Source organism: Sinocyclocheilus grahami, unplaced genomic scaffold (assembly GCF_001515645.1).
Source record: "Sinocyclocheilus grahami isolate Dianchi unplaced genomic scaffold, SAMN03320097.WGS_v1.1 scaffold104.1, whole genome shotgun sequence".
NCBI lineage: Eukaryota > Metazoa > Chordata > Actinopteri > Cypriniformes > Cyprinidae > Sinocyclocheilus > Sinocyclocheilus grahami.
This window is the reverse complement of record NW_015505283.1, coordinates 196,477-209,484: the sequence shown is the minus strand read 5'-3', so window position 1 is coordinate 209,484 and position 13,008 is coordinate 196,477. Positions and strand designations below refer to the sequence as shown.

The window sequence follows — 13,008 nt, the reverse complement described above, 5'->3', positions numbered from 1 at the left end:
CGATTCCCCTTGATGGAATCAACTCTCGATTCCCAATGCCTCGGAATCGATTATTTTTGGAATCGATTCCCAGCCCTAGCAAGCACACACACTGCATACTTCTGTGCTGCATTACGGCTCTGACGAGGTTTTGTTTCGTCATCCATGCCATAGGTGCAGATTTATGTTTCTGCCGGGCGGTGACCACTGCCCACACTGCATAACGCGCACTTGTAATATCTGAGAGAGAGGGAGAGCATCTAGTTTTGTTGACATAAAACTGGACGCACCGGCGGCGCTCTCTCTCACTCACATAGTGAGGGAAATCCACCTGCGATCTGAGCGGAGAGGTTAGGCTACTCACAGACTCAATATGCGCTCTGCAATGATAACGTGATCGATGCCTACAGTACAGTCTACGCTGATAGCTGTTCCGGGGCAGTTTTTTAGTTCTCATCTCCATAAACATATACAGTACATATATATATATATATATCAGTAGAGCTAATACAGTGGCTGGAAATCTGTTTATCCTTTGGTTCCTTGTGCTTCCCCATCTTCATAGAGAACACGGTTTATGTATGCTCAGAGCGCATTGAAAAGAAGGTGGAAATGGCACGGCCACAATTTCTATGCATTTTTTAGATGCTGGGAGTAAGGAAATCTATATAGAGCCCCTTATTGTAGTAATATATTGTAGTAAAATATCGATATTTGGCGCCATAAATCGATTCTCGTATCGCATGGAGAAGGACAACGATACATGATCAGTAGAGCTAATACAGTGGCTGGAAATCTGTTTATCCTTTGGTTCCTTGTGCTTCCCCATCTTCATAGAGAACACGGTTTATGGATGCTCAGAGCGCATTGAAAAGAAGGTGGAAATGGCACGGCCACAATTTCTATGCATTTTTTAGATGCTGGGAGTAAGGAAATCTATATAGAGCCCCTTATTGTAGTAATATATTGTAGTATTGTATTGTAGTAAAATATCGATATTTGGCGCCATAAATCGATTCTCGTATCGCATGGAGAAGGACAACGATACATATCGCCATATCGATATATTGTCCCACCCCTAGTTTATAATAGTAATTTTTGTCATAGATTATGATTATATATTTTTTCATTTGTTATTTTTCATTAAAGGGGTCATATGATGTTGCTAAAAATAACATTATTTTGTGTATTTGGTGTAATGAAATATGTTTATGCGGTTTAAGGTTCAAAAAACACATTTTCCACATACTGTACATTATTGTTTCTTTTCTATGCCCCGCCTTTCTGAAACGCGTCGATTTTTACAAAGCTCATCGGTCTGAAAAGCAAGGTGTGCTGTGATTGGCCAGCTATCCGGTGCGTTATGATTGGCCGAATAAGAAAAAAAAAAAAACTGCGCTGGTATCGGATCGTATTGTAATTGGCCGATACTCAGAATTTTTGGTATCGGATCGGTTCTGAAAAAATGGTATCGTTGCATCCCTAGATCATACTTACTAGTTAACAGTGCCATATCCCTTTGCCTTGGTAAATCCAACAGAAATTGCTACAACGAGAGCAGGTAAACCTATAAAAAGGGAACAGAAATAATTGGAAAGTAGTTGAGTACTTTGATTAAATTCAGTTACATTTCATCTAAGATTTTAGACTATAACACATAGTGCCACACAATGCTGCTAAAATCAAGTAAAATTATACATCAACTACCCAGTTGGGTCATTTTTTTCAGAAGAAACCTAGAAGATACAAGACAAGCCTCACCCCAACCAAGGCAGAGGAAACGTTTGCGTATGATGCGGTTTCTAAGACGGCCAGTCACAGCCATGTAAGACTGCCATGCCTCCGTGAGAACCCAACAGAAAGAGGACAGGAAGAAAAAGTGCAGAAATGCAGCCACAAGAGTACAAACAACCTAAGAGCAAGAAAATAGTAAGAGAGAAAGAAAGAGAGTCCATCCATTAAAGGTAAGGATGGAATGTAAAAAGGAGAAAAGAGGAAGATTAAGAATATTTTGTTGTAGATCAAGGGTTTTATCAATTTATTTGTGTTTGTTTGGTCATACCTTGTTCCGTGTCTGAGTTTGTCCGATAAGTATGAGTGCATTGGAGGAGATGATGGACAGACAAAAGTTGATGAGGATGACAGAGCGCTCTGAGCGGATGTACCTGAAGAAAAACACACAGAAACACTGAGCCAATACATCTGAATGACTTCTATTGCTCGCTATCATTCAGCCACCATTCTTTCAATAGATGGACACATAAATGGAACCTGAACTGATGTATAATTTCTAGTGGCGACCAAGATGTGACACTGACCAAGTGAAAGCATCTGTACAGATCATTGAAGCACAAGATGCAAAGGAGGAAATAGCATGGTGAAATAAAAAAAGAAAAGAAAAAGGAAAAATAAATTTTTGCAAACTTTCAATTATTTCAAATATATTTTATATGAAAAAAAAATAGGATTTATCAATGCAATCATAAGTATAAGCAAAGATCCCTATGTACTGTATATACAGACTCAAGGTTGCATTAATTGATCAAAAACAGTAAAAACAGGAATACTGGGTAACATTATTACAATTAAAAAATAACTGCTCTCCATTAAAGAAATATATAAAATGTAATCTATTACTGTGTTGCAAAGCTCAATTTTTAGCAGCCATTATTCCAGGCTTCAGTGTCACATAATCCTTCAGAAATCATTCTGATATGCTTAGTTGGTGCTCAAAAAATATATTTTTTATCATTATGTTACAATGTTGAAAACAGTTTTAATTTTGTTGAAAATGTGATCCATTTCTTTCACAATTCTTCGATGAACAAAGTTCAAAAGAACAGCATTTATTTGAAACTGAATTTTTTTTTAACAAAGTAAAAGTTTTTACTGTCATTTTTTGATTAATCAATACATTCTAGCTAAATGAAAGTTCTAAATAAAAAAAATATTTAAAAAAAATGACAAAATTATTAAAAAATGTGCACCGACCATGGACAAGGCTGTTTGTAGTTATTGGAACCGACACTAGACAGAATGACCACTTTTGTGAATGAGCCAATTGAGAACAATTATCGGCATTAATTGGCCTAGCTGTTTAGCCTTTCACTAATAGCCATGCTGAATAGTAAATAACAACCTGACTTGTTTAGAATTACATCACGTCAAACAATTGACATTGCAAAGCTTTTTACACAAATACATGTCGCTGTCCATGGTGCTGAAGATCTTGCTTACCTCCAAACAGACACATAGATGATGATGAGGAGGAGCAGGGTGAGGGACGAGACCCCGCAGCCCACGATCAGTGTCACAGATGGAAGCTGGGTCTTATCCATGTTCTGTCAACACAAGAAATAGACTCAGTTAGTGCTCACAGATGCTAATGGTGCAACAGGCTAGCCGCCTGCTGTCCTTCATGCGATTCTGTGCAGAAGAGAGCTGGGAAGAGTGGGCTGCTGTCCGTGTGGCTCCAGCTAAGGAGCAAGGTGAGATGAAGGTCACTCGGTAAAGAGCTGATACTGAGGACTGAGATATCCAGAGGGCACAGCAGAGAGCTATAATATAACAACCTATGACTGCTTCTAATGACATATAGACCATCAGAAAAGCTAAATGCCTGATGCTGTGAATTACTCATACAGTGATTGTGAACCAAAAGCCTCAAATATAACACATTTGCAGGCTTGCGCAACCATTGTCTTGGTTGCCATGGTGATGTGGTGGAGAAACAGCAGCCACTGCAGTGGTGTACGCAGCATTAACTGTGCCATAGGTGTGAGTAGTGCATGCCTGTGTGTTTGTGAATATCTGCATTCCCTGCTTAAGACTTACGCCACTATAATACAAATCTAGAAATATTATCTGTTAAACATTGTAAATATGGCACAGCAGAGTTAAGGATGTCCATGGGTGTTACATATTCTCAGAGGTGTGCACTTATTACCTTAAGTCGAAAACACACAAACTTACACTTACACACAAAGATAATTGGTTGAGTTTATAGCCTGTCTTGTCTCCAGGTTTAATGTGCGCACAGGGCCAAGTTAATTAAATCCCTCTGATTAATCTGCACTGCAGTGAGGTCCCCACTGACAATCAAGAAAGAAATGCATCCTCTGAGACTAAGTTTGTCTTCTCCTGGCCAATCAAACACTTTACTAAGCCTAAGCTGTGGAAGACAGGCTAGTACTCAGAACAACCACTATCGAACCAAGGGAATTATTTAGTCCATCAGTGCAGACAGTGAGCCATAGCAAGTTGGGAACGGAAACTATCAAGCATATGTTGAAACGTTTGATTTATGTGTGTGTGTGTGTTTAGGCATCTGATAATATTCAAAATAATATAGCCAATATTCAAAACTATAATTGTTTTATTTCTGAATTTTGATGCAAAATAACTAAATAATCATTAGACTACAACAATAAAAACTGCAATAAAATATGCATTAGGGATATATATATATATATATATATATATATATATATATTAGGCATGGGCCGATTACCGGTTTCAAGGTATACCGCGATTTAAAAATGTCACATTTCAAAAATCACTAATATTTTCCTTTATACCGTTCCTGCGGTATGCACTATTTTTCATGTCTCCTCAAAGTCTGAAAGTGTAGGAATCCCTCAGGTTGAGTGCAGTGTAGAGAGTAACATGACCCTCCTGTTGGTGCGAGCGAGCGGTCAGTAGTGATGGGAAGTTCGGATAATTTTAGATGGTATTTTCTTTTCATCTCGTCTCTGTATAGTTCAAATTAAAGCAGTGTTTCAGCCATAGACTGTGGTAACCAAGGAAACGCCGTATGCGGTGTTCCAGAAGCGCCTCCTGCTGTCAGAGGCTGAATATGCATCTCATTCAGAGCATCTGCTGTTTGCTTCATTTAGGCATGTAGTATAATTTCACAAAGCTAGTCAGAACATTCTGTTTTTGCTTCAAATTGGGTTATTATTAAATCAAATTATGTAAATTAAATTATATAACTAAAATTAAATAACTGCAATTACAGATTTAGGTTAAATAAAGATGTCAGTCTTTATTTTTCTTCTTTTTAGGAAACAAATCAAAGAAAAATAAACATTCTACTGTTTCTAATATTCTGTATGTTGCTCAAAAACTAAATATATTGTACACATTTTAGAGCTGTAACGACAATTCCGTGATACCGTGATATTTTTGCTTAAGGTTATCATACCATCAAAATCTCATACCGGCCCATGCCTATATATATATTAGAGGTTGACCGATAGTGGATTTTACCGATAGCTAGGTTGGTCCACACTGGCCGATACCGATTAATCAACCTATAGTTTTTAAAATGGATACTGAAACTAAAATAGTGCTTTACTATTTTTAAAAAAAGAACCATAATTTTTAAATGAATCAAATATGAATATTAATTATTAAATTGATCATTAACGTTCATAGTTTATTAACTAATGTTAACAGAAGAAACACAATTAAAAAATTTAATATTAGCCTAAATGTTGAAATTAACAAACTCTAACTAGGAACAATACTTATACAGCTTTCATTAATATTAATGTTACAATGTTACGTATTGTAAAGTGTTACCATTTCATATCAACAGTCATGCTTAAAGATGGCCATCTTTAATTATCTACACAAAGGCCACAGCACTGAAATTCAGAACAAATTACATACATATGGATATTGTATGTATACTCTCACACTTTATTTGCTTCTATTTTAGAACACTTGATTATCTAATCAAAATAACAAAATATGGGTCACACACCGGGGAAAAGCGCAGTGTCGTGTCTAATACAAACTCGAGTAGCAGGTTATCACACACACACACACAATGCGTCGCGTTCACTTCAAGCGGCGGTCTAAAACAGTTTATTTAAATCGCCAAATAGACAAAAGTTCACTTCAAGAATGAACAATGCAGCATAGATGTGTTTGCAGTTTGGTGTTTAAAAAAACAGAGCCAACAGAAAGAGAAATAGTGATGTACATAGGTCTATAGCTCAATAAATGAAGCATACTTTATTAGAGCCACAGAAAGACAAACGTTTTGCTGAAAAAATGCACAATACACAATGTTACAGCCTAGGGTGAAGTTATTATGCACATTAATAACAATTTGGGATGAATATAATGTAATTTAATGGAAAACTATGTGAACGGCGCTCTGTTCCGCTGCAGGATTTTCTGTCAGCTGTATTTAAACAGCGTTTGAAGTTTCCCGCACTGTGCAGCGTGTAGCCTCACGTGCCAAAACAATCAACATGTGCTGTCAGTGATTTCCACCTGTAGAGGCCGCTCTCGCACTGTATAATGGCAGTGGACCATTTTCAGTCACTCCAGCAACAGATGCAATGGAAAAAAACAGAAACTGGAAAAACTATCGGCATGGATTTTTGCCGATAGTTCCAGCAATCAACTATCGGTGCTGATTAATAGGCAAAACCGATACATCGATCGACCTCGGTATATATATATGGCTCTGCAATAATCAATTAATCAAGCGTAGCATTAGTTCTGCCAGGTCATGTCAGTCAAGCTTGCGTCAGCTGATCCACATCTACCTATAGGAATATGACGCCTATCTCAGCATTCATAACCGGAAAAACTATCGGCATGGATTTTTGCCGATAGCCGATAGTTCCAGCAATCAACTATCCGTGCCGATTAATAGGCAAAACCGATACATCAATCGACCTCGATATATATAGAGTATATATATATGGCTCTGCAATAATCAATTAATCAAAATTAAAAGCTCGCGTCAGCTGATCCACATCTACCTATAGGAATATGACGCCTATCTCAGCATTCATAACCGGAAAAACTATCGGCATGGATTTTTGCCGATAGCCGATAGTTCCAGCAATCAACTATCCGTGCCGATTAATAGGCAAAACCGATACATCAATCGACCTCGATATATATAGAGTATATATATATGGCTCTGCAATAATCAATTAATCAAAATTAAAAGCTCGCGTCAGCTGATCCACATCTACCTATAGGAATACGACGCCTATCTCAGCATTCATACATAAGGTTCTTCAGTATTATCAGCAGCTTTCGCATTGCTCAATAGCTAATTGCCCCCTCCATTCTCAGCTCCTCCTCTCATCCAGTCATGGTTCAGCCTTATGATTCTCCTTTAAATCAGATGAATTTCTAAAATGTTACTGAATATTAATTGTATCTGCAATACATTTATGTTGGTTCTCTTCTGTTTACCCTAGGGGGTTATCACTGCTCTCTTGCCCAGAACAGAACCATACCGTCATTCTAAACTATATGTTAATTGTCAATCATCTTTGACTATAGCGGTCCTGACAGAAATTGGTAAATAAATATAACTAAGCCACAATGTACTTGAAAATGCATGGTTATTTAAAAACCTATAAGCTAAACAATACATTCAATAAGTACTAAGGACATCGGTCTATTAATATTTTAAAACTTGCCAAACTGTATGCAAATTAAGTAGGACTGCACAAACATAAATAATAGACTTGCAAAGGCAATCCTGAATTTTTTACAAGTGACAAGCAAAAAGACGATGGCCTACCTCTGAAGAATGTACTAACATGAAACATCTCAAATCAGTTTGCGGTTTCTTTTTCTCGCCATCTTCACTGACCCATATTTGGGAATGATGTAATCAGAGCTTCATCCAAGTACAACTGCAGCATAGCTGTGCATTTCTACAAGCTTTAGCTCATAAATATTCAGTCTGGGCAAAGCCACAGCAATTTTCTCATATCAAACTGCTTATAAAGCGTAAGACAATCTGACCCATGTAAACCAGAGCCTGGTTCAAAGCTGGAAACATCTGTAGAAATACTGGAGTGCGATTAAAATAGCTGCAGTGCACTATCTCCCTTTATTTCTTGTTTCTCTTTCCATGTGCACTGCAGCTGACTGTATATTCAAACTCAGAATGTGGGAGGGAAAGAGAGGAAGGGAAGTGTTTCTCTGGCTCTTTATCATTCTGAAGCTGTAGGATGCTAGTTGCCAGCGGAGTGGCCGTTGGATGGGCCATTTTGAGGTGGCAAGTGGAGCTGCAGGAATAATTAGCGACATAGCAGTGGGGGTCTGGAGCGAGAAGGCTAGAGAAAGAGAGAGACAGACAGGGAGTGGAGCCAAGGGGAGGAGCGGTCCACCCTTCTGCTGGCACACGGCTACTCAAATTAAATCTCCACAATATGCTTTCCACGAGGCATGGAACGAGCTAACTGCAATACTCCCTTATTCCGCATCCATCTGACCAGGTAGAGCGGGACAGGCAGCCATCATAAGGCGAGCGATTAGCATACAGCTATAGCTCTCTGGATCACCATGAGGAGACATGCAGATCATGCGGTCTTTACACACACATCCATGAAAGCAAATAGTAGCACATATGCACACAGGAGGAAAACTCTGAAACACAGATAAAAATGTGTAAAATTTTAACTGGCTATCCTAAAAATATTGCTTGAATGTACTGTAACATCAGCCTTTATCAGCATGAAATAAATATAACCCTATTTACTTTAATGCACTTTCCTGGTTTTATTGTGAACGAACAATCAGTGCACTTCATTCCAAAAAAAAAAAGTTGTCTTTTTCATCTTTAATCAAAATGTAGCTCCTCTGAAATGACTTTCCTTTTCTGCTGACATAACTTAGGCCGAGAGAACAATTCAATAATGTTAAACAATAGCCAAGTAGATATTTCGGTGGAATTTAAGCAAAGTATGGCTCGCAATGTTCACATTTCAAATCCAGCTGATTCAAAGAGTGAAGTAGCAGCACCCTACATTTTTTCCTTGAATATCCAGTTTAACTTGGAATTTCACATTAACAATGGCATATACAATGGACATCAATGGGGTCTATCAATTGTTCGGTTACCCAAATTCTTCAAAACATCTTCTTTTGTATTCAGCAGAAGAAAAACAATCTAAAATAAAAAAAGAGTCAATTTTTGATTGAACTATACCTTCAAGCAAGTAAAATTTGTTGCAAAAGGCAATTTACACTTGTTGTGGTTTTCCAAATTCCATATATCCATTTTCCAATCCAACTGATTCCCAGAGTAAAGTAGGATGTTTTTTGCATTGCATTTCAACAAACCACATTAAGCCAGTAAAATGTGCTACAAAAAGCAATTCATGTTTGCTGTACACTTTTTTTGTATTCCATATTTGCAGCTTTGTGCACAGCAGCCTGTATGTAATGATGTGATCCTAACTCTGCTTTGTTATGATGTCCCTTTTTCACTTGGTTTCCCAAATCAAAACAGTGTCACAACAGTGACTTCTGTTCCCGATGCAGCCAATCTGAAACATCTTGGCAGAGCAAATGAGAGAAGACATGGCCATTGTTTTGGCCAGTAGGGTGTCAAGCTTCCTCTTCCTCTTTTTTGGGCTCTCTGGCTCATATCTGGGCCAAGCTGCACAAAGAGAGTGTTATAGCGTGTTCTATAGCTTTAAGAACTTCCACTGCCCATGCTGTTTCCACGGCAACTGGTGAATAAACTGCTTCAGATGCAGTTTCCAGTCTAATAATAACTAATCACACTGAATGAAAATTCCACACAAAGACACAGCCCTTTCTTGCATTAAACCAAACCAAATCCCATCATTTTAAATAAAGATGCTATTTTAAAGGAAGACATATAGATTTACACAAAGACAACCCTCTAAGGCCAAAATGCACGGATGGTGTGTCATCAAGATATATGTTTTACACTCACGAAAAGGCCAACAAATCCCCTAAGCACATCTGAATGTACCAGGAAAAATGTATCTGAGGTGTCCACACAGCAAAATCCAACAGAATAATATATATAGATGGGAATTTGTATGTTGGTGTGTTTTAAACAATGCATTTCTTTAAAAATAATAGATATTGCATGTATGCAGTTAAGACAGCTATTTTGAACTATTATATTATTAATCACATGCATTTTCTCTGTACAAACATTTAATGTATGCAAATCAAAAATGAAAGCTAGCATGTTTCATGCACTGCATTCTAGCACCAATGTCTTTGCTTCTGACCTTCGATGATCCAGTTTAACCATACTAAAGCAAAAATTACTCTAGAGCAGTGATCCTCAAATCTGGCTCGCGAGATCCACTTTCCTGCAGAGTTTAGCTCTTACCCTAATCAAACACACCTGAGTTTGCTAATCAATGTCTTCAGGATCATTAATAAATCACAGGTAGGTTTGTTTGATTATAGGGTTGGAGCTAAACTCTGCAAGAAAGTGGATCTCGTGAGCCAGATTTGAGGATCACTGCTCTAGACAAACATTTGTGTCTTTTTTATTGCTGAAGTGTGTTGAAATTTCTTCTTCTGCATTCTACTGTACGGACGTAAATTTACTTTCCCTTCAGCCTGAGGCTTATTCATTTCACTTTTGGTGTGAAAAGGTTTTTATATTTGCCAAAAATAGAACTTTTTTATTTTAAAAACAAACAAGCAAGCCCTGTCCAGATTTAAAACTAATGCAAAAGTAACGTAACGCATTACTTTCCATAAAAAGTAACCAAGTAACGTAATTAGTTACTTTTTTTATGGAGTAACGCAATATTGTAATGCATTACTTTTAAAAGTAACTTTCCCCAACACTGCTGATGACAGTTGAAACGCGTCATCACGGTCTTGTGAAAAGGGTCCATTGTTGACACGGAGTTCAGTGCTTTATTTTATAATAATAATGTTGGATAATTTTATAACGTTGAAGAATTTATTATTATTATTATTGCAGTTGTTGTTGCAGCAGTAGTTTCTTGCATTCCAAAACACACAATAGCACCAAACTACACAGAATCACTTTGAAATGAAAGCTCCCAAAGGGCAGTTTGGGGTAGCCTTTACACATGTGCTTAGCCTGCAGCAAGCCTTCCAAGTCTCTTTTACCTGTCAAAACTTTGTAAGTTTATAAAGTGTGGAGGAAAAGTGCAATGGAGCAGAGGACGGATATTACACTGGGACATTGAGACCTGGAGCACAACAAGAAGGAAAAAAAAAGTGTCTCATGTTTTCTATTTACTATCTTGTGAATGTCAGATATGCATGGTCTCAAGTGTTCGGATACAGAATAATGCACAAACTAATCAATTACTGGTATACTTTTCAATAAGGTTTCATTTGTTAGGATTAGTTAACTAAACTTCATTTATAATTTATTAATCTTAGTTAATCTCAACATTTACTAATACACATTACTAAAATCAAATGGTGTGTTCATATTATTTAATGAACATGAGCTAGCAACACAAACTAACAAAGAGCAGTTGTATTTTTATTAACGAACATTATAACAAAGGTTAATAAATACTGTATTGCACATTGTTAGTTAATGCTAGTATTTCTAATTAACTAATTGGACCTTATTGTAAAGTCTTAACATTTACTCAATGAAGAGTAAATGTTCTGAATTTCTGAATCGGTATTGGTTTGACTGTGAAAGAAATTATATTAAAATATCACAGAATATTATAATATATGGAGAGATTACACACACTAAATCATACACTAAAAATAAATGTCAAAAGCTGACTTTTCATAAGATCCAAAGGAACATTGATCCACATCTTTCTATTTTTTGCAAGACATTTATTCTGTTTTATGCTTCCCATGAAACTTGCATGCACCGATGCAGATGACAATAAAAGCATGAATATCATAAATACAAGTGAACCTTGAGGTTGTGGTTTGTGCTGGTGCCCAAAGCCACTCAATAATTAGTCCATTCTGCCACCTACACAAATTTGAATCTCATAATCTTAATGAGAAACCCTCTTGACAGCATGATTCGGCTGTGTCTGATCTAACACACAAATAATTGTAACAAAGACCTCATAATGACATCAATGAAAGTGATATGAAAGTCAAATCAAAACATACCCACTCCATGCACAACTGATCCTAATAGCGAGCCATCAATCATGTAGCATTCTCTTCATGCAGCTGCAACGTGAAGTCAATATACTCTCTCACACACACACACACACACACACACACACACACACACACACACACACACACACACTCACACACACCCGGGGTTACCGGCACCATTCCAAAACCACTGTGCGGTAGAGCTCTGCAGTCTGGGATACCCATAATGCACTGGGGCTTGAAGAGCGCTGAGGGCCAAACAGTATAGCGCTGGAAGCACAGCGTGTTGCAGCCATATATCGTGTATCACTCTCCACATGCCGGTCCAACGAGAACAAAATACTCTCTCACACACACACACACACACACACACACACACACACACACACACACACGCACACACTCACACAAACCCGGGGTTACCGGCACCATTCCAAAACCACTGTGCGGTAGAGCTCTGCAGTCTGGGATACCCATAATGCACTGGGGCTTGAAGAGCGCTGAGGGCCAAACAGTATAGCGCTGGAAGCACAGCGTGTTGCAGCCCCAGGGGAGGGCTCAGTGTTAACATTAGCACATAAACCCGAAACTCAATATATTATCACCCACTGCACAGACACTGCGCATGATACGATTAAGACTTTGTGTCGACCACAAAAATATAAAGACAACGCAGCATGGCTGTGTAATTGGATCATGGGCTTCCAGTCCAGCTGTAGTGTGCATGTTTGCAGAGAACATGCCAAGTGCAGATGCATGAGAAAAGCAAGCTTGAAAAACGTCTCGGGTTACTTATGTAACCATGGTTCCCTGAGGGGAACGAGACACTGCGTCCTCTAGGGGTCGCTATGGGGAACGCCTCGTCGTGACCCGTGTCTGAAGCCTACATTGAAAAAACACCAACTTGTTTGGCCGGCGACAGCCATGACGTCACTACCGTCGCAACTAGTACAAAATAGGCGCCGGTAGCACACATCATCACTTCTTCGTCTGAAGCTTGTGTCCGCAGCATGGCACAAAAACTAGAGGACGCAGTGTCTCGTTCCCCTCAGGGAACCATGGTTACATAAGTAACCCGAGACGTTCCCTTTCGTGGAACTTCGAACTGCGTCCTCTAGGGGTCGCTATGGGGAACGGTAT

The 13,008-nt window shown here is 38.3% G+C and overlaps 1 protein-coding gene across 1 annotated transcript in view; it reads right to left on the bottom strand.

Moving 5' to 3' along the window:
• Positions 1-3,219: 3,219 nt before the first annotated feature.
• The window catches only part of LOC107588473 (brain-specific angiogenesis inhibitor 1-like), a 70,956-nt gene continuing 61,167 nt past the window's right edge, over positions 3,220-13,008 (bottom strand). The window contains exon 18 of the mRNA XM_016276574.1: positions 3,220-3,320. Coding sequence (XP_016132060.1) covers positions 3,290-3,320 — 31 coding nt within the window. The 3' untranslated portion in view covers positions 3,220-3,289. The remainder of the gene's footprint in view (positions 3,321-13,008) is intronic.